Source organism: Mobula birostris, chromosome 24 (genome assembly GCF_030028105.1).
Source record: "Mobula birostris isolate sMobBir1 chromosome 24, sMobBir1.hap1, whole genome shotgun sequence".
In the NCBI taxonomy this organism is placed as follows: domain Eukaryota; kingdom Metazoa; phylum Chordata; class Chondrichthyes; order Myliobatiformes; family Myliobatidae; genus Mobula; species Mobula birostris.
In genome coordinates this window covers 33,961,045-33,988,651 of record NC_092393.1, presented here as the reverse complement: position 1 = coordinate 33,988,651, position 27,607 = coordinate 33,961,045, and the positions used below count along the sequence as shown (strand labels likewise).

Genomic DNA, 27,607 nt, shown 5'->3' with positions numbered 1-27,607 from the left:
CAAGTTTGGTTTAAAAATTTCTGGAAAATGTTGGCTGGTATAGTTGCTCAATGTTTTCACTGGTATGTTATTTTTTTGGTATGCTGGCCTTCATTCTTGGTTGTATAACTGAACAGGCTCTGCCCACAGACTGGCAATGGTATGCATTAATAATCAGTTAGTGAACGCCATCTGCTCTGTCATTAGTACTGGCAAAGAAATGGTGAAACTGATTGGTCATTCTCCTTTGAATATCTTGGGTTGTTCTGTGTTGAATCCAAACCAGAATTCCTCTGTGATCAGCAGCTTTTCTTCTTTCTCATGAGCAGGCCCTCGGGATTCAGGATGACTGACTTCCATGCCAGTTTTGTGGGCTGTGAGGTGACCAATGACACTCGCAGATTCTACCACAAGTGGGGCAGGATGTGCGTCATGGGACCGGTGAGTAAGTGGTTTGGGTGGTAGTCCTTCTGTCATTTGTACTTCGTTATTTGCGCTCCCAGAGAATGGACTCAATGTTCTTAATTCCATCCCTCTTAATGCTTCTCTGTTTCAGTGGTCAGGGATTTGTACTATTTGGTGGGGATGATATACTTTTTCAAGGACACTTTTAGAATATTTTAGAATCCCTTCCTAGGTCTGATGCTTTGATGAAACTCAAAAATGCCTATTTTAGAGTTCAGGGCTGGGCATTTCAATAACATGACCTACCCATGGAGTATGTTGGGTGTAATTGGGGCCTCAGGGCTGTGTATGTTGAAAGGGGATGCTGATGTTGGTTTGCTTATCCTGCCAGTTGGAGGATTTTACACAATTATTACTATGTTTTTTAATCATAGAGTGCTACATCAGAGAAAAAGGCCATTTGGTCCATCTAGCCCATTCTGACCCGATCTTCTGCCCGGTCCCATCCACTGCACCTGACCATATTCCTCTAAACCCCAGCCATCCATGTACCCATCCAAACTTCTCTTAACTGTTACAATTGAACCTATATCTACCATTAATGCTTATTCCACACTTCCACTACCCTCTGAGTGGAGAAGTTTCTCCCCAGATTCCCTTAAATGTTTCACCTTTCACCCTAAACCTATGACCTCTAGCTTTAGTCCCACTCAACCTGAGGGGAAAAGACATGCATGCATTCACCCTATTTATAACCCTCATAATTTTGTACACCTGTCTAAGAACTCCACTCATTCTCCTGTGCTCCAGAGAATAAAGTCCTGACCTGTTCAACCTTTCCTGATAAATCAGGTCCTCAAGTCCCAGAAACATCTTTGTTTCTCTGCAACATACAGACAGCACTGCTGTCCAGTTAGCCATGAAGTTGTGCTGGATTTCAAAGTTCAAAGTAAAGTTTTTATTGCTGTACATTTTTGTCACCATTTACTACCTTGATATTCCTTTTCTTGCAGACATTCACAGTAAATACAAAGAAACAGAATAGAAAAAAATTTTAAAAAACCACACATAAGCCGGGCAAACAACCAATCTGCAAATGACAAATTGTAAAAATACAAGAAGAAAAAACAAACAAAATAATAAATAAATAAATAAACATTAAATATCAAAAACATGAGACGAAAAGTCCTTGAAAGTGAGTCCATAGGTTGTAGGAACAATTGAGTATTGGGGTGAGTGAAGTTATTTCTAGGGGTAATAACAACTGTTCCTGAATCAGGTGGTGTGGATCCTGAGGCTCTTGTACTTCCTTTTTGATGGCAGCAGCAAGAAGAGGCCACAGCCTGAATGGTGGAGGTCATTGATGATCGATGCTGCTTTCCTGCGACAGGGCTCCTTGTAGATGTGCTCAGTAGTGGAGAAGCCTTTACCCATGATGGACTGGGCCATATCAACTACTTTTTGTAGGCTTTTCTGTTCCAGGCCGTGATGCAACTAATCAGTATACTCTCCACTGCATCAAATGCCTTCACCTTCAAACGAACGGCTAAAGATTGTGCTAGTGCATCGAAGGTGATGGTGAGTCTCATCATCAACATCCAGCTTCATTAAAAACTGGCTCCTGATAATGTGGGACTTAACCCCTGTTTTCCAGGGTTATATTCTGGGCCTTTATTGCTAAAGAATGGCAATGCACAGCAGAGGCAAATGAACTGAGGACCTTTGTTTGTAGATGTTAATTAAAAAGCACATTCTCCAGTATGCTTCAGTGAACTAGTTGATCGTAACTTGGAGTCTGGCTTCCATATGTGCATTTAGGCAGACATGGTCTGTGTACTGAGTTTGATGCCTGAAGCTGGTTTTGGAATAGAGTGGACACTTTGAGCAGTTTCCAATCTAGAAGGTTTTCAGAGGCATTATAGCAAAATTGACTGAGAAAGCTCCTGTGGTAATGATGCAGCCATGCTCAACACTAATCTATACTTGTGGGCCATTGGTTATGCTTTCAGCTTGCATACAATCACGAAGCAGATGTGATGAAAAGGCAAGTTTTAACAAAATCAACCTATTGTGAGGTCAAAAAAGACCATTTGAAGATCCAGAATCAGGTTCATTTATTTGTCACATACATCAAAACATACAGTGAAATGTGCTGTTTGCATTAACAACCAGCACGGGCTAAGAATGTGCTGGAGGCAGCCCGCAACTATCGCCACACATTCCGGTGCCCAACATCGCATGCCCACCACGTTGACAGACAACTCAAGCAACAACAACAAAACAAGCCCCGACCCACCCACCCACGCACACACTCAAGCAGTCTTCCAGCCCAAGGACAAGCTGTCTCCGGCCTCCAGCCTCAAGTGGACTTGGAAGCATCAGACCTTCAACTTCCCCAGTGGACTTGCAGACTCAGGGCTCTGGACATCGGGTCTCAACTTCCAGACTTCTGCCTTCAGGCTTCGATCTTTGGTATTGACTCCAGAACTTGCTTGAAGATGATGAATGAGGTCCTTGGATAAGGACCCTGACCTCTGGACTCTCTGATGACTGGGACCCTGAACACTAGGCCTTAAACTCTGGTCCTGCAGACTTAGATACCTGGTTTGGGGGCGGGGGGGGAGGGCTCCAACCCTCATGCCTCCTGACCATGTGGAACACCAATCTCAGAACTGATGATGACTCATTGACCTGGCGTCTTCACTGGTCTGCCAGCGCCACATCCAACTACAGATGTCCTTCATCCCACATCCACAATGCTGCCCTTTCAGCGTGGAATGGAGGCCTAGACTCCAGCCTGACCTTTGATTCCCCCATATGCCCATTCCTAACCTGACCTTTAATTCCCCCATATCCCTGTTTCCAAACCCTAACGTAACCCCTAACTCTCCTATCTGTCCCCAAAAACCATAACTACCAACCTGAAAAAATCAGCTAAGTCTAACCTCATGGAGACTGCAGCTTAGCACCATCTTGACTGGAAGCTGGTGGAGGAACTTCATATAGAAACATAGAAACATAGAAGATAGGTGCAGGAGTAGGCCATTCAGCCCTTCGGGCCTGCACCGCCATTTATTATGATCATGGCTGATCATCCAACTCAGAACCCCGCCCCAGCCTTCCCTCCATACCCCCTGATCCCCGTAGCCACAAGGGCCATATCTAACTCCCTCTTAAATATAGCCAATGAACTGGCCTCAACTGTTTCCTGTGGCAGAGAATTCCACAGATTCACCACTCTCTGTGTGAAGAAGTTTTTCCTAATCTCGGTCCTAAAAGGCTTCCCCTTTATCCTCAAACTGTGGCCCCTTGTTCTGGACTTCCCCAACATTGGGAACAATCTTCTTGCATCTAGCCTGTCCAATCCCTTTAGGATTTTATACGTTTCAATCAGATCCCCCCTCAATCTTCTAAATTCCAACGAGTACAAGCCCAGTTCATCCAGTCTTTCTTCATATGAAAGTCCTGCCATCCCAGGAATCAATCTGGTGAACCTTCTTTGTACTCCCTCTATGGCAAGGATGTCTTTCCTCAGATTAGGGGACCAAAACTGCACACAATACTCCAGGTGTGGTCTCACCAAGGCCTTGTACAACTGCAGTAGTACCTCCCTGCTCCTGTACTCGAATCCCCTCACTATAAATGCCAGCATACCATTCGCCTTTTTCACCGCCTGCTGTACCTGCATGCCCACTTTCAATGACTGGTGTATAATGACACCCAGGTCTCGTTGCACCTCCCCTTATCCTAATCGGCCACCATTCAGATAATAATCTGTTTTCCTATTTTTGCCACCAAAGTGGATAACTTCACATTTATCCACATTAAATTGCATCTGCCATGAATTTGCCCACTCACCCAACCTATCCAAGTCACTCTGCATCTTCTTATCATCCTCCTCACAGCTAAAACTGCCACCCAGCTTTGTGTCATGGTTGATGCTGTTTTATGTACTTCTCTTGGACGTGAAGTTCATTCGCACTATACCTCCACATGGGTAGAATCCACATGGTGATTTGGAAAACAGTGGTCCTTGGTCAGTGGGAGTTAACGGAGGTGACTTTGCGGGAGAAGACGACAAGGGAACCCTTCCGTAGTCATGTCAACTGGATTTAGCTTCTCCCAAAGTGGTCACTATTACAGCAACTCTAAAATACTGTGGTATGTCCTCTTCCAAAGATAAGGCTGTAAGAACTTAAGCAGGGATTCCATCTGCTCCCAAAGCTTTTGTTTTTAGAGATATGTGGCAGTAGTCACTACAACATTCATAGTGCACCTGATGGAAATATTTTATTGTCTCTGACCTAAATAAAGCTTGTGCTTAGACATGGTGCCATAAATTTTGCACTTGACTATCTTTAAAACAAGGTGATGGTTATGTCGAGACTGAAGCATTTTTTCAGGAGGGAGATGCATCTTTCCCTATCCTATCTATGCACTTTTTCCAACCCTAGCATTGAAGTTTCCCAAGTGAATCAGCTTGTCTCCATCTAGTATTCAAACCAAGGCTTTGTGATAGACTCAGACATGAGATCATGAATTGTTCATTTATCCCACAAGAAGAGTTGCTGAGTGCCAGACTTACTAATTATTGAAAACAAGCCCCACCTCGCAATGTTCCTCTCCTATTTTGCTCTTCCAGAAGGTGCATCCATTGTTTATCTTTGTGTTTAGTCATCTCTAGCCTGCTGCTTCTCAGAAGGGGTACTGAAGACAAAGTCAACAGGACTGATGTCCGTGGCTATGATAATGGAGTGACATTCAGTACTCATTCTCCAATAGCCATTGCTCCCATATGGTTCAGATAATGGACTCTGCACTCTAGTAAGAGAAACCTATTCAACAGCAGTGTTGTCTATTGGAGTCCTGACATCTCAAGCTCCACACCACTAACAAGCAACCAGCAAAAGCCTAAACACTACAGTTCAGCAATATTATGACCAGTATAACCATTTTTGGCTTTCTTTGTTCTAGTTAGGTTTTCTTGTAAAAGTTGTGTATAATTTAGGTTCATTGATGTTTTTCTTGTGAATGCTGCTAAAATGATACCATGTGCCTGTGATGCTGCCACAAATAGTTTTCATTGCACCTGTACGTACATGTACTTGTGCATATGGCAAAAAAACTAAATTTTGTTTGCTACCTCATCCTTAGTCCCTATCCACCCTCTCAACGTCTCCTTAATCCATTCTGACTTTGAACTTGTCTATCCTGAACACCACCTCTTTCTGTGTCCCCCTTGTTTCCACCTCTATCCACTAACCCTCTCTTCCAGATGCTTGGCCTCCCCATGCCTTTTTTAGATCCTGCTGCTTTCAGTCACCTCTGGCCCTCTGTTCTCCCTCCACCACAACTTTTCCTCCCCTCTTCTTAAAACTCCTCCCCCAAGTCCTCCCACTTTGTCTCCAACCCCCCTCCACCAGAGCACCGTCACTGAATCGCACTCCCCATGGTGCACAATGGCTGTTCCCGCACCCATGGCACGCATGGTCCTTCTCCTCCCGGTCCCACCACACACCTGCCCTAGCTTCCTGTACATGCCCGCCTGCATCCAGCAGGTGCCTTCCCTGCTCCCCCGTCTGTGCTCCCAATTCCGCGCACACTTAGTCCTCTCATGCCATGCGGTCTGACCCTATATCCTGTCTCAGTACACATCCCCTCTTTTCCCATTCCTCCTGTATACCTTTGCCCATACCTATTCCCATTCCCCCTACATCCCTTCTCCCTCCCCCACCCCCATCTGTAGGTCTACCATTTGCTCCTGACAATGCTAGCAGTCCCGTTGCGCAGTTGGGTGTGGGAACAGCCGCATTCTCCTATTGACACTACCGCAACAGTAGTTAGAAATTAGATAAAATAGATTGTATGTTGATACAATTACATCTAGTAGCAACTTGTTTTACATTTTCAATGGTTCAAAAAACGGATACTGCACAGTATTATAGGAAACAAACTTAAAATTAAGTTATTATCCTCCATAAATTCATTCCCTTTCATTCCAATGTAAAAAATACTCTGACGATGACCAATTTTAATAATGTTCATTCCAGTCAGCACGGACCAGAATTTGAATCTATAAATTACGATCAAATTCTCCATTCAGTTTCACTTGTGCATGAGGGCAGAAGCTGGTTCCAAAACCACAGTGCTCTAAATTTGGCCACAATTCAAGTATTTGAGAAAATGTAATACATTTTGGATTACTCTGGTTTCCCAGTGAATCACCTCTATGAAATGAAGCGATAATTAGCTGAGAGGGGGAAAGAGAGAGACGAGTGTGTGTGTGCGTGTGCATGTGTGTGAGAGAGGGAGTGAGAGAGAGGGTGAGAGAGAGAGAGTGTTTGTGTGAGCGTGCATTGAACTACATCAAAAATGCTACTTTGAAAATATCACATGATGCATAACAATCTGCAACTGTGGTAAATAAACAAACAAAAGGCTCCATGGACTATTAAAGAATCAAGCAATCTTTCAAAGGAAACCTTTTGGGGAAAGAATTCGTCTGTTCACTAATTGTAGCAAAATTCAAAACAGTTTCTTCATAAACAGACTTATCTTCTGCTGCACATCAGAACAAACTGAACTACAGTGCAGCTCGCTTCTTTAACTACTCTCTAAAGTGCTCCAACTGGAGCTTCCAACCTTACAGGCATTTTTTTTCATACAAGTGATAACCACACTCAGGAAATACCCCATGGAGTTAATGGGGCCACTGAGACAAAGTGGAACGTGGAAATTATACATAAGATGCACAAAAGTTAGGAAATGTGCTTTAACGTTTAAATGCACATTGACATTCAAAGTAAACTTAGAACGCTGACAGGCAGAAAATAAGCTGACCAACTTATTCTAGCTGCAGCCTACTGGTTTTTAAATCTAAACTCGCTATGTTCATTGGCATAAGATTCAGACTTTCTGGGAGCCACGAGTGTCTTCAGACATCAAAAACACCATCTGCAGAATACACACACTTTCCTACAACGAGTCACACCGGACACCAACTTGGTGAACACTTTGCTCTCTGCCCGTTGGAAGGTTGAGAGAAGTCAATTCAGTAAGTCAGTGTGGATTGCCAATTAGATTTCAATGTTTCCAGCTTGGCTCCTGGCATCAGGTGTGAAATTTTTAATTTAGGGTCATCCCATACCTGCATGATCATTCTTGCATGGTTTCCTCTGACTGTTGCTTTAATTCCACAGTGTTTGGTGTCTTCTCTGGTTGTGCCAAGTTGCAAAGAGCCAGCTTAGGTGGTATGGCAGCTCCTGAAGGACTTCAGGGTGTTATGTATTCATGTACAGTTTGACCCTTACAGGTTGTTGTCAAGCTTTCCTGAGTGCTACATACTGAATGTAAGGTGGGACAGCATTCTGGGTAGATGACTTAGAAGCAAAATAAACAGTTGTATGAATGAACTATTCCCGGGCTTCCAGCTAGGTACAGGTATCAATTTTAACGGATGCTTCGACAACAAATTCTGCCATCATCATCAGGGATGATGCATAAGCATGTCTAGTCTGGTGGTGTTTATACCCCCTTCATCTGACCCTCCTGATTGGTTAGTCTTCATCCAATCAGGTTTCCGCTGTCCCACCTTGTTTACAATCGAATTCTAATTCTTACTTAGAGTGAGACCTTCGTCTTTGTTCAGGTTCTGTTTCTCTAATTTTATTTGAATGCTTCCTTCACCTGATTGGATGAGCACTCACCAATCAGGAGGGACAGACGACAGGGTTATAAATACCACCAGACTAGTCGCGCCTAGGCATCATTCTTGATGAAGATGGCAGAGTTTGTCATTGAAATGTTGGTTAAAATCAGTATTTATATATCATACACACCCAGAAAGCACTAGATCCTTTTTCACTTCGCTGCATATTTGTTTCTATCTCTCTATCACTTGTGTGTGTTATTCACATTCACCAAGCGTCTCAGTACCACAAACATGACAATTAGTGATGAGGTGACACATCCTCACACGATATTTATTATTTTGTTTCCTTTGGCAAGAAAAGTCTGTGTGCAATGTTGGCGGTGTGTACTTTGCAATGTAGGTGATCAAATAGAAGATGCCACACGTCACATGAAAACAGCCACAGAAAGTATGGTGAGTGAAGAATTGAAGGGAGAGAATGGGACAGTTAAATAAAACAAATAAGAGAGGAAGAGAGAGAGAGAGAGGGGGAGCTGGATAAGTCTAGTTAACTTTCCTGGAACATGATTGCATTTGAATGCTTGGAAGTATGGGACCATAGGATGGAACGACAGAGCAATGGGGTTCATATACTGAAGGATTAGAATATTTTGCATTTGGAAATTAAGTTTCAGATGATATTTGTGATGGGTACAAATTTATTACACAGTCTAGTGTAACTTAAGTCTGGTGATAAGCCTTATGAGGAAATAGTTAAAGTCTTAAAGGACCACTATTCACCTGAACCTTTAATTAATCTTGAGAGGTTTAGATTTCATAAAAGGAATCAAGAAGGTGAGCCTATTTCATAGTTTGTGGTAGTGCTGAAGCAACTGTCTGATTGTCTGAACACTGTGACTTTGGGCAGTTGCTGAGTGACACATTATAGTCTATATCGTGAGGCAATTCAGAAACTTTTGCTTTCAGAAGACAGACTAACATTACATAAGGCAATTGAAATTAGTACATCTATAGAGATGGGAGCTAAAGAAGCACAGCTGTTATGCATATCTTCCCAAGTTCGTAAAGTTTCTACTGACTTAAGAGTAAGACACCTATTGGCAATCAAAGTTACCATTGTGGCAAAACTAGGCATTCAGCAAAAGAAGAACGGTATAAGGATTTAGATTGCCAAAGCTGTGGCAAAAAAGGATATACTGAACATGCCCGTAAAAGTAAAAGGATACTGTCAACCAAAAACACTATAATAAAGAAAAATACCTTCTGGAAAAGCAAAACGAAACATGTGATTAAGATGCTGAAGATGGACAGAGTGACTCTCAATCTGTGGTGGAAGAAGCTTTGCAAGTATTATCTGTTTCAGGACACAAAGACGGCAGTTGGGTGACCCCGTGATCGGATGGGATCACAGTGAAGATGCAGGTGGACATGGGTGCTGCAATATCATTGCTGTCAGAGACAGTTTACAAGGCAAGTTTGCAGCACCCCATCTCAGAGGGGGCAAGGTTGGCTTACGTTGATGAGATGGTTCCAGTGAGGGGAGTAGTACATGTCACAGTGGAGATTAACGGACAGAGAAAGAAACTTCCACTGTACATTGTTAAAGGTAGTTATCCAGTATTTCTGGGCCGCTTGAGGTTTTCAGCAGCTCAAACTCGACTGGCAAGAGATGCACTTGGTTGATGGGAGCACTGGTCTACAAGAGGTATTGAAGAAACCCGCAGAAGTATTCAATGGAGAACTGGACACTATGAGAGGACTCACTGTTAAGCCCGACACAACACCCATATGTCTGGAGGCAAGACCTGTTCCATACATCCTCAAACCAAAGGTAGAGGCTAAAATGGAAAGACTGGTCCAGAGTATTGGAATCAGTGTAAGTAAACAGGCAACTCCAGTGGTTCCTATCCTAAAAAGGGGTCGGTCTTTAAGGCTTCAAGGTAACCATTAACCCGGTTCTTGTGGCAGAACAATACCCGCTTCCACTCGTTGATGACCTTGTTGCTGGTTTGGCTGGAGTACAGACATTTTGCAAGATTGACTTGTGCAATTGGGTGACCCTGTGGTTGGATGGGGTCACCCAATTGCGCAAGTCTTGCAGATGCATGTGGAGCCAGAGGCAGAGGAACTGTTGACCAGAGTGACTCACAAAGGAACGTTCAGGTACTGAAGGCTTCCATTTGGCATCACCTTGACTCCTGCCCTTTTTCAGCGAGCAATGGACCAGATCCTGAGCGGGTTAACAGGGAAATTTGGATAAGTTACTCATTACTGGGAAAAATGAGCATGAGCACCTACAAAATGTGGCTGCTACACTGCAAAGACTCAAGTAATATGGGCTAGGTGTGCATTCGACTGAATACTTGGGCCATGTGATTGAAAACTCACGGCTTCACAGGGCACCATCAAAGATGAAGGAATTCACGGAGGCTCTTTCACCACAGAATGCAAGTCAATTAAGATCTTTCTGAGGACTACTAATATACCACACAAAGTTTGTTCTTAACTTAGCTAGCATACTGAACCACTTCATGAGCTTTTAAATAAATCAACACACCGTCAATGGACAGATTGCTGTGAACAGGCTTTTTTAAAAAGGCCAAAACAGCTTTGTCACAATCTGAAGCACTCACACACTTCAACCCGTCAATGCCCATTCATTTGGCCTGTGACACATCACCCTATGGTGTTAGGGCAGTTATCTCACACCTCATGCCATCAGGTGAAGCACATCCAATCGCTTTCACACCGAGGACACTAAACAAGACAGAAAGCCAGTAGGCCCAGATTGAGTGGGAAGCGCTCACAATTTTCTTTGGAATTAAGAAATTCCATCAATTCCTCTCTGGTTAATGATTGACAAATCTTCACCCCTTGACGTCAATTTTTGGTCCACATGTGGGCATTCCTTCCCTGGCTGCTGGTCGAATGCAACGTTGGACTCTGTTATCATCTGCACATCAGTACGATATATAGCACAGGAGGTCTGAGCACCATTCAAATGCTGATGGGCTATTCAGACTTTCTTTAGCTGATATAGCACCAGAGTCATCCGTGAAAGAGATCTTTTACTTCAAAGAACTACTGACAGCTCCGAAAACTGTGGCACAAGTCTGGAAGCACAGACTGACCCTGTTCTATCTAAAGTGTGGACAGAGAAAGGAGACCCAACCATGGAATTGTAACCTTACCTGACTCAATCGAAGGAGCTCACAGTCCAAGTAGGATGTTTACTATGGGGCTACTGTGTTGTCATTCCTCCACCATTAAGAAAGCAAATTCTTGATGAGCTACATGCGTAGCACTGTGGCATAGTGCACATGAAAGAAATTGCACACAATTACTTCCGGTGGCCAGGACTGGATGTAACCATTAAAGACAATGACAAAGTTTGTCCATATTGTCAGCGAGTGAGAAACGTTATCATAGGATCACAGAATCCCTATAGCACAATACAGGCCCTTCGGTCCACAATGCTGTGCCGAACATGTACTTACTTTAGAAATTAACTAGGGTTACCCATAGCCCTCTATTTTTCTAAGCTCCTGGATAGGTACATGGAGTCTCTTAAAAGACCCTATTGTATCTGCCTCCACCACCATTGCCAGCTGCCCATTCCACGCACTCACCATTCTCTGTGTAAAACACTTACCCCTGACATCTCTTCTGTACCAACTTCCAAGCACCTTAAAACTGTGCCCTCTCGTGCTAGCCATTTCAGCCCTGGGAAAAAGCCTCTGACTATCCACATGATCAATGCATCTCATCACCTTATACACCTCTGTCAGGTCACCTCTCATCCTCCATCGCTCCAAGGAGAAAAGGCCGAGTTCACTCAACCTATTTTCATAAGGCATGCTCCACAATCCAGGCAACATCCTTGTAAATCTCCTCTGCACCCTTTCAATAGTTTCCACATCCTTCCCGTAGTGAGGTGACCAGAACTGAGCACAGTACTCCAAGCAGGGTCTATCCAGGGTCCTATATAGCTGTAACGTTACCTCTCAGCTCTTGAACTCAATCCCATGGTTGATGAAGGCCAATACACCGTATGTTTTCTTAACCACAGAGTCAACCTGTGCAGCAGCTTTGGACTAGGACCCCAAGATCCCTCTGATCTTCCACACTGCTAAGAGTCTTACCATTAATAGTATATTTTGCCATCATATTTGACCTACCAAAATGAACTACCTCACACTTAACTGGGTTGAACTCCATCTGCCACTTCTCAGCCCAGTTTTGCATCCTACTGATATCCTGCTGTAACCTTTGACAACCCTCCACACTATCCACAACACCCCCAAATTTACTAACCCATCCCTCCACTTCCTTATCCAGGTCATTTATAAAAATCACAAAGAGAAGGGGTCCCAGAACAGGTCCTGAGGCACATCACTGGTCACCAACCTCCATGCAGAATATGACCTGTCTACAACCACTCTTTGCCTTCTGTGTACAAGCCGGTTCTGGATCCATAAAGCAAGGTCCCCTTGGATCCCATGCATCTTTACTTTCTAAATAAGCCTTGCATGGGGTACCTTATCAAATGCCTTGCTGAAATCCATATACACTACATCTACTGCTCTACCTTCATCAATGTGTTTAGTCACATCCTCAAAGAATTCAATCAGGCTTGTAAGCATGACCTGCCCTTGACAAAGCCATGCTGACTATTCCTAATCATATGCCTCTCCAAATATTCATAAATCCTGCCTCTCAGGATCTTCTTCATCAACTTACCTACCACTGAAGTAAGACTCACTGGTCTATAATTTCCTGGGTTATCTCTACTCCCTTTCTTGAATAAGGGAAAAACATCTGCAGGCTTCCAATCCTCCAGAACCTCTCCTATCCCCATTGATGATGCAAAGGTCATTGCTAGAGGCTCAGCAATCTCCTCCCTCACTTCCCTGGGGTATATCTTGTCCAATCCCGGTGACTTATCCAACTTGATGCTTTCCAAAAACTTCAGCACATCATCTTTCTTAATGTCTCTATGCTCAAGCTTTCCAGTCCACTGTAAGTCATCCCTACAATCATCAAGGTCCTTTTCTGTAGTGAATACTGAAGCAAAGTATTCATTAAGTACCTCCGCTACCTTCTCTGGTTCCATACATACTTTTTGACTGTCATACTTGATTGGTCCTATTCTCTCACGTCTTATCCTCATGCTCTTCACATACTTGCAGAATGCCTTGGGGTTTTCCTTAATCCTGCTTGCCAAGGCCTTCTCATAGCCCCTTCTGGCTCTCCTAATTTCATTCTTAAGCTCCTTCCTGCTGCTAGCCTTATAATTTTCGAGATCTCTATCATTACCTGTTTTTTTTAACCTTTTGTAAGCTTTTCATTTCTTCTTGACTAGATTTTCAACTGCCTTTGTACACCACGATTCCTGTACCCTACCATCCTTTCCTTGTCTCATTGGAATGTACCTATACAGAACACCACACAAATATCCCCTGAACATTTGCCACATTTCTGCCATACATTTCCCTGAAAACATCTGTTCCCAATTTACGTTTCCAAGTTCCTGCCTGATAGCCTCATATTTCCCCTTACTCCAATTAAGTGCTTTCCTAACTTGTCTGTTCCTATCCCTCTCCAAGGCTATGGTGAAGGAGATAGAATTGTGATCACTATCTCCAAAATGCTCTCCCGCTGAGAGACCTGACACGTGACCAGGTTCATTTCCCAATACCAGATCAAGTACAGCCTCTCCTCTTGTAGGCTTATCTACATACTGTATAAACCTTCCTGAACACATCTAACAAACTCCACCCCATCTAAACCCCTTGCTCTTGGGAGATGCCAATCAATATTGGGGAAATTAAAATCTACCATCACAACAATCCTGTTATTATTGCACCGTTCCAGAATCTGTCTCCCTATCTGCTCCTCAATGTCCCTGTTACTATTGGGTGGTCTATAAAAACACCCAGTAGAGTTAATGACCTGTTCCTGTTTCTAACTTCCACCCAGAGAGACTCAATAGACAATCCATCCATGACTTCCTTCTTTTCTGCAGCCGTGACACTATCTCTGATCAGCAACGCCATGCTCCACCCCCTTTTGCCTCCCTCCCTGTCCTTTCTGAAGCATCTAAAGCCTGGCACTCCAAGTAGCCATTCCTGCCCCTTAGCCATCCAGTTTCTGTAATGACCACAACATCATAGCTCTAAGTACTGACCCACGCTCTAAGCTCATCCACTTTGTTCATAATACTCCTCGCATTAAAATAGGCACATCTGAAACCATCAGTCTGAGTGTGTCCCTTCTCTATCACCTGCCTATCCTCCCTCTCACACTGCCTACAAGCTTTCTCTATTTGTGACCCAACCGCCTCTTCCTCTGTCGTTTCAGTTAGGTTCCCACCCCCCCAACAATTCTAGTTAAACTCTCCCCAATGGCCTTAGCAAACCTCCCTGCCGGGATATTGGTCCCCCTCGGATTCAAGTGCAACCTGTCCTTTTTGTACAGGTCACACCTGCCCCAAAAGAGGCCCCAGTGATCCAGAAATCTGAATCCCTGCCCCCTGCTCAAATTCCTCAGCTACGCATTTATCCTCCACCTCATTCTATTCCTATACTCACTGTCTTTGCTTCCATGGAAATGGCCTGAAGAACCATGGCAGGGGATTCACATGGACTGTGCAGGACCTGTAGAGGGCTATGTTCTTGGTCGTAGTGGACGTGCAGACAGCAAATGGCCCGGGTCTGCCATCATGAAGAGCATTACATCTGTAAGTGCATTGAGGACCCACACTCCGTACTCAGCCATTTCTCGTTTCCTCAGCAGCTTGTCAGTGACAATGGCAAACAGTTCAAGGCATTTATGGAAGCAAACGGTATTCAGCACATCAAGTCAGTCACTTCGCCGAATGATTCATAAGAACAATGAAACAAGCCCCCAATACTTAAGTGGGAAGCAGATCTCTCTACCGGTGTTTTAGCACTTTCTTGCTGACACACCGTAACACACCTCATGCCACCACCAAAATGGCTCCAGCATCTCACTGACGAAAAGACAGCTTTGCTTTCAGCTTGACCTGCTTAGACCCTCAAACACAAAATAGATTTTGCTAAATGTACAGAAACCCCAGGCAAAGAGATGTGCCAAAGCAAAGTACAGAAGTTTCACAGCAGGAGGAAGAGTACTTGCCTGGAATGACACGTCTGGAACAAGGTGGACAGCTGCAACGGTGGTGGCACAAACTGATCCTGTGTCGTACACAGTGGAAACTGGTAACCACAACACCTGAAGAAGGCATATTGATCAACTGTTGCCCACTTCTGAGGCTGCTGGAAACCAACACAAACTGACCAAGCCAGATCCAGTTGTAGAAATGGGACAGGATTCTGAGACAATCACTACAGAACCCCCTTTAAGATCAAATGACACAGCCAGTGCTCCCCATTGCCTGTGCTTTCTGAGATGTTCTCTACTGATAATGCAGTATGCATGCTAAGGTCTATACATATACCACCAAGAGATAAAATGACCTTGGTTTCATCCCCAGTTCATCGGTACCCTCATAAGAACAGGTCTCCAGACAGATAGAATCCTAGTTTAGTGACTAACCCTCATGGGACAGAATAATCCCCAGGGATATCTGGGAATAGAGGCAGTCAACCCTCTTCCCCTACTTTAGAAAAAAAATGTTATTTGTTGCTGGTTGAATTTGAAGACTTCACCATCAAATGTTAATAGTTCAGCAGCTGGTCTGTGTATGAGAGGAAACTTTAAAATAAGGGAGGAGGAATATGTTATGTACACTATAACCTTATAGGCTGCTGTCAAGCTTTCTGGTGTGTTACGTGCTGCATGTAGTGTGAGAGTGCATGCTTGGCAGATGACTTACAAATGAAATAAACAGCTACACATTTGTTTTTCACCTCTCCGTCTTTCATGTGTGTTCTTCACAGCCACCCGGTTTCTCAGTAATACAAAGATAGCAAGGAGATTGTTCTCTGGTGTGGGTGCATTAGAAGGAGTACAATGCACTTGGTGCACAATATGACTGGGAGAATGAGTAAAGGACTGCAGACGGAACAAGCTGGTGGAGGGACATGTGTGACTAATTGCATAGTGATGTACAAGGTTCTAGGAGTGACTAACAGGGTAGATGCTGTTTTCTCTGCTTGGAGAATGTTGTCATTTAAAGTTAATTTGGATAGCTATATGTACAAACAGGAGGCCGAGCATTAGGATTGAGATGAGGAGAAATTTCTGTAGAGAGTTGTAATCTTTGGAATTCCTTACCCTGGTGAGCACTCTCTAACGATAATGCTCAAGGCTGTAATCAATAGTTTTTCGGACACCAAGGTATGAAGGAATATGAACATTTGGTGGGAAGTTGAGTTTGGTGTAAAGGTTCAACCTTCAGTTGAAACACAGATACTAGTCCTGAGCACAAGGTGACAGAGGAGCAAAAGGAGGTGCTGCCTCTTACATGGTCTGCATTGAGAAACAATCTATAAGATGTCCTTTTCTTAATTAAGTTACCTAAACTGAAATTGAGAGAGCACAGAGAGAGTACAGAGAAGATTTACTAGAATGTTGCCTGGGTTTCATCTCCTAAGTTACAGAGAAAGGTTGAACAAGTTGGGTCTTTATTCTTTGGAGTGTAGAAGGTTTGGAGGGGGAACTTGATAGAGGTAATTAAAATTATGAGGGGGATAGATAGAGTTGATGTGGATGGGCTTTTTCCATTGAGAGTGGGGGAGATTCAAACAAGAGGACATGAGTTGAGAGTTAAAGGGCAAAAGTTTAGGGGTAACATGAGGGGGAACTTCTTTACTTAGAGAGTGGTAGCTGTGTGGAACAAGCTTCCAGCAGAAGTGGTTGAGGCAGGTTCTATGTTGTCATTTAAAGTTAATTTGGATAGCTATATGGACAGGAAAGGAATGGAGGGTTATGGGCTGAGTGCAGGTCGGTGAGACTAGGTGAGAGTTCAGCACAGACTAGAAGGGCCGAGATGGCCTGTTTCCGTGCTGTAATTGTTATATGGTTATATGGAAATCTGCTGTGACCACAATAAAAGACCAGAACAAGGATTCACAATGGATTATTTTGTATTCTGCTTGTTCTGGACCAAAAATGGAGATTTTGCAACAGCTCATTGTTATCTGCCCTATGCTGTACTTGGATATCAGTAATGTGAACTGTGTTTCGTCCTCTTTTGCCAGAGGAAATGGCTTACCCAGGATCATCTGGGTGAGTGCCATTCACAGTAAGTACAATGTTTTGTTGGTGCTGAGTGCAACTGAGTGACTTCTCCTAAAACAAAAGAGATTCATTCCTCAATACCTTGCTGAAATGCAGTCATGGTCTATGGGTAATATCTTGACAGCAGTTTTGATATCTTGATCCGTTGCTCTTCTATGCATATTTAAATCTACACTTACACCTGGGCGTTACAACAGCGTAGTGGTTGGTGCGACACTATTGCAGCTCAGGCTGTTCTGGAGCTTGGAGGTCAATTCCAGCACTGTTCTGTAAGGAGTCTCCGTACGCCCACTGGTTCTCCCCAGGTGCTCCAGTTTTCTGCCACACTCCAAAGATGTTCTAGGTGGGTTAACTGGTCATTGCAATTAAGTTAGGCTTAATTGGGGTTGTGGGTTTAAACTGCCAGAAGGGTCTATTCCATGGTGTATCACTAAATAAATAAAACACCAGCAAAATAAAGAGTGGCTCTGGCATCATTGGTTGCCATCTTATCAGAGAGTATGCAAGCATTACCACTTTAGGAACAGCTGAACCACACTGGCAAAGCCAGCTTTAATCCTAGTCCAAGATCCTCCTGTTAACTCTTGTCGGAGTTTCGGTCAGTGCGCTTCATTGGCCTCATTACTTCTTGATAAGAAAATTGACCGTGTGTCTTGCAGTGGTTTAGCTTTCTGCAAACTCTGCCTGGAACAGCGTCAGAGGAGGGACAGATTGAAATTTGCAGTTGCTGCCCTTTGTAGCAGAGGAAGCTGCCTGCACCCACCAAAGGAGGTTAAACCAGGAAGGCATCCTTGGACGTGGAGAGAGGAAGTCTGCTAAGGATTCATTTTCTTGATACCATTGGCCTTGTCAATGTTCTCTCTCCGATTTTCTTTAAGCCCACCACGTCAATAGACGTAGCCTCCTGTGCCAGCCTTGCCAGTGTGTCATTAAATGGTCTAAACATAAGCTCTACAGCCGTAACTCAGTCAACCTTCAGGCATTCACCTTCAGCTGCCATTTCTAGGTGGTAAATTTGTAGGAGCAACACCACATGATTTATGGTTCCTTGGTGGTTTGACAGCTAGGTCAAGTATTCACCAGCCGAAGCTAAGATCAGTTGATACAACCGACTGGGCATCAAGCAGTGAGCCATCTACAGTTCCCAAATGAACAAATGTATTGACTCGAGGAGACATTTATAAATCTTCTTTTCAGCTGTACTCGGTAATTGTTCTTAAAATAACAGTTTAAAAACTCTTAGCATTCATGCAGAATTTTATTTTGTATTTTTAGTGATGAAGTTACTGTATATCACCAAAACTGAGGTTTAGCCAAATTCTAAACATAATAAGGTATCTATAGATGGAGGTGGTCCGTAATCCCTTGGCTTTGACTAACAAGGAGTTACGTGCCATATGAAACCCTAAAGCAACATATATAAAATGCTGGAGGAACTCTGCAGGTCAGGCAGCATCTGTGGAAGTGAATAAGCAGTCGACGTCTTGGGCAGAAATGCTTCTTCAGGACTGGAAAGGAAGGGGTAGGTGCCCACTGGCAAGGAAAAGGGAAGACAGCCAGAGTATGAAACTCTATTTAAAAGTGCATATGGTATTTGTTGGATTTTTCAGTTTTTTTTTCAACATGTCCCAGTTGTTATGAGTGCTTAGGCAGATACCCAAAGTTTTAAAGCACTAAATAGTATCGGAAATTGAAATTTCATAAGCTCACATCCTGTTTAATAAAGTTTATTTCATAGCACAGTCATTCATGTCTCAACTTTCTGGAAGAGAAACTGACTCATTAGTTGCCTGTTAACACAATCATAATAATAATTTTGGAAATCAGTTCTAATTTCCTAGTAACCATCCTTGTCTATCCATCAATAATCCTGTATCTGCTGGAACTAAGGGTATAAATTTTATTTGTCATGCATGGCATCTGTGACTGATAAGAGTGGATAATTTTGTTCTTTTGGCTGCTTATCTGTAGGCACAACACTAACACTCTAAATGATCCCAAAGTGTTAAGACAAAGATTAAATGCATAATGTCAAAAAATGCAAGAAATGAGCGTCGTGATAAAGAAGATACAAATTATTTTTCTACCAAGAATTTATAGACAACTGATTTGAGAAAACTTGCCTTCTTTAACCATTGCATGTATATAAGTGGAGAGTAAGCATCATTCCTATAACTTTTGCACATTTCTTGGCATCTTCCTGTAACTATTTCTACCCTTTGTATCCCTGAGTTCTTGCTTCAGGTCATACTGTTCAGGCCATTAGTGTGACCGAATCCAATTGCAATTTCTTTGGCTGCTGTACTCTGTAGTGAAAGAAGGCATGCAGAATTGGGATGGTATGGATAGGGCTATCGGTTTTTCCATGCAGGGGGACAAACCACTTAACAGTTTAACTGAGAGGAGCCGAAAGAGATGTGAAACAATTCAGAACATTCCTAATATCTTGGTAACTCTTTCCCACCACTCAGTGATTATATTCTTAACATAAGTACGTATTTAGCTTGCCTCTGTACAATACCTAATTTGGTTAGAAATGTGTGTATACAACATTTAAATTAGAGACACTTGCTATACCTTAATTTTAGCTTATGCTGGGTCTACAGAAGTAAATAAATTATATTAGTTCATCAGGCAAAAAGTTCATATCAATGAACATGAGGGAAGGAATAGAAAAACAACTGATTGTGTTTGTAAGTGTAGATGGAGTACATAGAACAATACAGCACAGGAACAGGCCCTTCGGCCTACAATATTATACTGAACCAGTTAAAAAGTAAATCAAAAACACCCAAACACTAGTCCTTCCCGTCTATGCGATGCCCTCAACCCTCCACCTGCCTCCATGTGCCCATCTAAACGTCTCCAAAAAACCTCTAATGTATTTGCCTCTGCCACCATCCCAGGCAGTGCATTCAAGGCATCCACCATTCTCCGAGTAAAAAACATCTCCTTTGAACCTGATTTTTTGGATCTAGCTAATTAAATAGGAATATTCACTGGGCTGACTGTGATACTGATTAAGCATTTAAGAGGTATCACGGAAACATACACCCTTTTCACTCGTGCTGAAACATACAAAAACATCAGTTGCTGGTTGTACTTATCTCTTCCATATCTGGCGATATTGACTTCAGATGAGCTGAATGTGTTGATGCAAGCATAATTAGTGACCTATTCACTTTCTGTATATTAAACATATACATACACCAGTACACATTCAGTGGCTATATTATGAGATACACCTGTACCATCAGCTTGTTAATGCAAATATCTAATCAGCCAATCATGTGTGAGTAAGAGAGGTCAGTGGAGAGTAGCCAGTCTGGTTCGAGCTGACAGGAGGGCGACAGTAACTCAGATAATCACATGTAACAGTAATGGTGTGCAGAATAACATTTCTGAATATACAGCACATTGAACCTTGATGGGGACGGGTAACAGCAGCAGGCCATGAATGTACAGGAGGCACCTAATAAGGTGGCCACTGAGTGGACTTAAAAGGTTATGCTTAAGAGGAGAACAAACTGAACTAGCCATGAAGTTAATGAATACTCATTGAAAAGCAGTATTGATTATTGCAAAACAAGGATCTTAGCTGGACAACAGTTGCTATACTATCATTGACCTTGGTACCAATGGTGCTCATACATACCTGCGACGGTTACTGCAAATTCAGCAAGTCTGAATAAGGTCAATGTCAGGTGTGACCAGGCAAGGAATATTTTAAATAAAATTGTGAGATACAGGTTCAGGCTAAGTAAAGATAAATTTGGGATTTGTATCAGGAAAATTATGGTCCAAAAATGATCCGGTATAGACCTACAGGATGATTAGCAGAGCTGAAAATCCTGGAATCTATTTAGGATCCATTTGATGAAAAGGACTATTTTAGGATCTTTGCAAATGGATGAGTTAAGATAGGTCATATTCCCTTAATGATCCATAGATGTTGTGAGTGAGGAACATTTGTGATGAGATAATGAGTGATAGATATGTCAGTTAATATTGTTCCTTTTTGGACTCTTGGGCAGATCATTAGTGGGAGTATCACAATATATAAGAATTACATCAACTAATGAGGACTGAAATGAGATTAGATTGTGATTAAATGGATCTAATATTTAGAATTGTGAATGGGAAAAGCATTGCTCCCCTTTCAGGATCCAATCTTACTTAGAAGTATGATCAGACTACCCTCGTAAACTTTCTTCAAGACAAATAATTTTCCGCCCCTTCTCACAACAGAGCCAACATATTGTCCTCAGGTTACTGCAGTTAAAAGAAGTATTTCCAATGGACCTGACACATACATTAGATAAATAACTGACTTTATTCACTTTTGTTAACTCAATTCACAAAATGGATGACGCATCAAAAAGGAGAAAAACAATCCACTGCTGTGAATCCCCTGAAGTCAGCACAAAATGAAAATTATCATTTTTAGTAAGTAGAACTGTTGTAAATAACCTACTCACCATAATCTTTCTTGCAGTACTTTTTCATATTTATTTTCAGTTTTCCCTTGGAAGCCTTGCAGTATGAGTCACAGTCTGTTGTGGAATGGAGAAGTACAAACACACGCATCAGACTACAAAAAGACATGGTAAAACAGCATTGCTGAGAATAGCTGAGCCCTTACGGAATCCATCTGCTGCTGCCAATTGTGTTGTCTAATAGGTCTTACAGAGCATTCATAACGCCTTAATTTCTATAGAAAAAGTCACACAAAGAGCTCTGTCTGGTAAATACTTTGCTGTCTGCAGGCAGTCTTTGCCTTGTTTGAGATCTTCAAGCCTCCCCTATTTACACCACCCAAGACTCATTTAAGCTATAGATTCCCCTCCTGTCAAAGTGGCACTGGCCCCTGATTAAGGCCCGTGGATACCTCATTGTCACCTCTACCCAGGCTTGTGTCGAACTTTGCTTTCAGCCTATAGTGATTCTGTCCACAGGTCAATCCCAAACAATCAAAGGTCAAACAGGAAATGAGGAACCCATGGGGCATTAGCAATGCTTTTGGTGTCCTCTCAAGATAGGTGGACAAATAAATGTTCCACAAAGCACTTTTTAATTTATACTGAGCCTGTTGTTTCTGCCTATCTTGTTGGCTGGCCTCCATTGCTTGGTCTCAATGATCGGGCATGTTTGAGAGATTAGTTAAGAAGCCCGTAAGAGAATACATTCCACGTAAACTTCATCGTTAGCACTGGATCCAGATATTTTCTAGATATTTGGAATTGGATCATCTTTTGCAGTAATATCCTCTATTTTCAAGATTTAGAGAAAACTTCTTCCTCTTTTCTCAGCTCTTCATTCCAGGGGGGAAAAAAATCACTGAGTTTTTCTCGCTGTATTCCATTACGTTGCGGGGATTTTCACCATGCTTCCAGCAAAGTAATGGTAGCAGAAGCTCCCAACCATTTTCCCACTGCTGCTATATAAATACACATGAACCCATTTATTATAGTCAGTCCCAAGATCAGAGAGGTCTGTACACGATCAAGAGCCAATGCTGGGACCTTCTAATCTCCACTGTTCAGTTGCACACTGACATACCAACACGACTACAGGAACCTGATCACTGTACAGGCTTTCCACAGGCTTCTCATTCTGTGCAGCCCCCTTACTAAATATCTTGAGGTCTATTAGAGTTTCTATTTTCAAGAATGTCCCTGTGACATTATCATTTTGAACACATACACACAAATATATGCACGTACACACACACATGCACATGCAGACACTAATGCAATCACATCTTTGGCGTTTAGTTGGTTAACTTGACCTAAATGTAGCAGGGAAGGCATCAGTCACTTTATTGAAATGCAGCCAACCAACAATTTTCCTGCTTGAACTAACTTAAAAGCAGACAAATGAAATTTAAACAATTTAAAAAAGAAAATGAGCCCAGTGCTTTCATCAGCACAGGAGACTATATCCCATTTGGAAAAGATTGGTTTAGCCTCAACCATATTATAACAGTGGAAAATTCTTCTTAAAGAAACAGATGACACACTAAAAATTTATAATTAACCAGTGTTTTATAATCAATGTTTCACCAAAGAAACTTAAAAGCTCACTTTCCCCTCGAAACATAAATTCATTGGAGAGCCAAATACACTTCACTTACAGTATAAGATCAACCAATGCATTGTTGTAACTTTTCCAGAGCTTGATATGGGCTAGAATATGAACAAACTTCATTGTTTTGCTCTTAGCTCAGCCAGGGCTTTATTTTCTTTTATGTTTTGAGTGAAAGAGGTTGCCCCAGCAACAGGGGAAAAAAAGAAAAATGCAAAAACATTGCAAGTAATACAGAATCAGCCTCAAACCTGGCTAAAAGTCTGATCTAAATGGAAGCAAAGTCTGTCCTAGCTCCTCTGTGTTTACAATTAAGTCCTTTTCGAAAAAAAAGAGCTCTGAGATTTCTCTGCTTCTTGCTGCTTAATCAAAAATTACATTTAACAGACGCAGAGATGGGGCCAGTGCAGGCTGGAGCTCGAGCTTAAACCTCTATCTTCGGACAATAGAACGCAAATGAGTGCACAGTAGCAGCGTTTTCTTCTTGTTCAACAAGATTGATTGAGAAACAAATTGCTGCAAATAAAGCATGTAATTAGATTAAAGCCCTTGCCCAAGTTACCAGGACTGAAACCAAATGGTTGGTATTTGAGTAGGCAAGGCCCAATTTGCATTTTTTGTCCTCTGCTTTTTTTTTCCGCAGACAGTGTGAAGCAACTTCTGGAACATTCTGCAGAAACTGGTGATCCCTAACGTAAATCTTCAGGGAATGAGATTAAATAGCAGAGTGATAACTTTAAATTCAAATTTAAATGTTAGACACCCTATGCTCGTGCAGTTATGAAGTGAAAGTATAAACACTAGTTCCTTTTTTCCAGGAAGTTCCTTGTGAATAATAGTACAGCTGCGAAGAATGGAGGGTCGCATGCCATCATTCATGACAGATAACAATGTCTGTTTTGTCCTGAACAAATGACTTCAAATCTTATATATAGCTGAATTATTTAACTGCCCTCATAACTCTATGTGCTGTTCCCCAGAGGGGGTGCCAAAGACTTCAAGACATTTATCAGGCCCAACTTCTCACACCTGTTACACAGCTGCTGTGCATTCCTCTCTAGGTGGTTTGTACCCATTCAGAAGAAACACAGGCTGATTAAAGAGGTTTTTATTTTCAGTGATACCTGATGACTAGGCTGCCGAATATTAACTGCATAAGATTTCAGTAGACCTTATTATCATCACATATTGAGTTTAAATTTTATAGCCATTTTATGCACCTTTATCTTTAACTCCGGTGATTTGGTGTCACAAGAATACCAGGAAATAATTTTTTTTTTTAATTACAATGTTTAGACCATACTGCATCTCAAACACATTTTGCCTCTTGGCAATATCTGGTGAATGCATGGCATAAATCTCCACATGATGCTGACAACACCCTGCTCTACTACATTCCCTTTGACTCCCCCAATTGCCTCTAAATTGACAGACCCAATAATTGATAGGGAAAAACTTTACAATAATGAAATTTTGGCAAGATTGAAGCAATTGCCTTTAGTTCTCATCAGAAACTCTATTTTCCGGCCATCAATGTTCCTCGCTAAATGCCTGTGTATCATTAGGACTCTGCAACCTCGGTGCTCCAGAGGATGTCAAGATAAACTGAGGGCTACATAGCCACACCATAAGCACTTCCACCTCTTGACAATGACTGATTACATCCATGCCTCAACTCATCTGCTGCTAAAACTCTCTTCTATGCCTTTATTATTTCTACATTTGACTATTCCTGTGCATTCCTGACTGCTGTCCTTTGTCTTATCCTCTGCAAAATTGCGGTAATCCACAACTCTGTTGCCTGTTCCATCTTGTACCATCCACTTCATCATCACGAATAGTGCTGACCTGTGTAGTCTTTAGTAAAACAAAATCTTCATTTTAGAATTCTCACTTTTGCTTTTACTTCCAGTGTCCTAGCCCCTTCCTGTCTGGGCTATTTCTTCTAGCCTTTATAACCTTTCAAGTTTGCTGTTCCTGTGCCAAATCTGTCCTCCTCACTGTTCCCAATTTTAATCGCTTCACTAGCACAAGCTTGCTTTCATCCGGCTGGACCTGAGACTTACATTTCCCTCTCTAAAACCATTTATCTGCTACTTTTGCCTTGTTTAAGATGGACCTTAAAAACCATATTTAACCAAACTTTCATTTCCTCCACTAATAAATCCCACGTGAATTCGTGTTTAAATTTTGTTTTGCTGTGAAGTGCCTCAGGACATCTCTTGTGTGGTTCTATATAAATACAAGGCATTATCATTTGTGGCAAATTGCATGATGTATAGAAATTGAGGATTTTCTGATAGGATACTGTATTTCCATACATAACTTGCATCAACTACGATGTGTTATTTTCCACAGAAACAACGTTCTGGATGGGAGATGCAATGTATCAAGCAGAGACTATTTACTATTCCACCCTACTATTACAAATGCTCCTTTCTACCCTCATATTATATGCATTAAAGTCTTTAAAAAGCTGAAACAACATTTCTGTAACTGTAAAACCCCAGAGGCAATGTAGTAGTGAGTAACTATTAATGAAGTTTAGGAAGATATTGTGCATATTTGTTCTTCCAACCACAAAAAGGGAGGGTTAACATTGTATGCTGCACTAGATGCATGTTTTGTCCTCTCTTGTTTCCTCTAATACCTAGCCTCAATCTTAGCAAATGCTTCCTCAGATACATTCACCCCGAGGGAATGCAAGATAACCACAGACCTTTAACAGATTCATGTAATCTTTTCACTTTGCTAGTGTTACATTGAGTATCACTAAAATTTGTTGCCCCAACTTTCTACAGCTTTAATGTTTGTTGGCAGCAGAATATTCACTGCACACTGTTGGTGGAGCAGACTCGATGGGCTGAATGGCCTGATTTTGCTCCTGCACCCCATGGTCTTATGGTCTATCCCTCAGCACAAGAGCGAGCAACAGTCTCTGCATGTTACCATGTGGCAGGCAATTTGCACCACCATCTCATCTTTCCCTTTAATAGCTAGACGAAGATCTTTAAGGGATAGTTTCTCATGCCAGGTCTTTCACTCCATGGCCAAATACACTATTAGCTCAGCTCTCTTCACAAGCTAATCAGGTGCCAAATTGTCTATTAAAAGCCAAGAGAAAGACTTTATTCTGAAATCTGCCCTGTTAACCAATGCAAGTCTGCTCTGTGCTGGGGTAGTTGAACCTCTATTCCCCAGCAAAAGAAAATATGGAGTATGGTATAAGTTCATTGTCCATGCCTAAACTGCAGCCCAATGTAAGATCTTGAGAGAATGTAAGTCCTTCGCAATGATTAACGAAGCAAAATATAGCAAAACGTTTTGGTCCATTATGAGGCTGTGAAAGGTGCTATTTAAATACAATTTCTTTCATTCTTTAATTCAGAGGATATTGAAGGAATATTAAACAGATTAAAAGTACTTTACAAATGACAAATATTTAAGCAAAATATCAGAATATGCTGTTATAATGCACTTGCATCTGAATTCATAAAATATATGGGGTTCAGACAAGTTTTCTTTTGCTCTGTGACAATAAGCTATATTAATGGTTTAGATCTGGTTGTGACATACTTAACCTAACAGCTCATCTGAATTCAACAGACATTGTTGATAAAAATTGAAATCATACTCCTTGTGCTTCCTAAGTACACAAGAGTAGCCGGACCATGTTTATTCCTGCTTTTAAATGCAAACTAATTCAATGTAACACATCTCATTCCAACTACCAAAAATACCAAAGAAACCCAAAAGAAGACGGTTACAGTGATCAGGTAAATTCCAGCTGATGAGAATGCAAAGTCACCCCTGTCTGTCAATACCTCCTTGGACAACCAAAGCAAGAAGCGCAGAATTAATTATTTTGTTAATTTGAGAAATGGTGGAACATTCTTATTTTCTTAACACATGGCACCTGGTGACTGAAGTAACTTTGCTGAGAACTTAAAACTTTCCCTCTAGAACTGAAATATGCTCTTCTCTGAGGAATTTAAGTTCCTCTTCAAAGGACTGAAACAACTCCTTACCCAGCACATAGTTCAGTAAACTGTTCCAGAGGGTAATGACTTTCTACAAAAATAACTCTTTCCTGGCATTTAATCTAAACGTTTGCCCAAAGTTCTTGTATGCATACTCCCCAGTCCAATCACTTCATCATTTTAATAACCTCAATTATATTGCCCTAAGTCTATGTTCTTCCAAAGTAAATAGCCCCAAATCTTAAAGCTTGTCATCACAACCAAGTGCTAAGGATGGACTGCA

The 27,607-nt window shown here is 42.0% G+C and overlaps 1 protein-coding gene across 5 annotated transcripts in view; it reads right to left on the bottom strand.

The window, feature by feature from the left end:
• The window catches only part of LOC140187179 (netrin-1), a 204,273-nt gene that overhangs the window by 27,913 nt on the left and 148,753 nt on the right, over positions 1-27,607 (bottom strand). For all 5 annotated transcript variants that reach the window (XM_072242225.1, XM_072242226.1, XM_072242223.1 and 2 more), the window contains one exon: positions 21,739-21,813. In XM_072242225.1, coding sequence (XP_072098326.1) covers positions 21,739-21,813 — 75 coding nt within the window. The remainder of the gene's footprint in view (positions 1-21,738; positions 21,814-27,607) is intronic.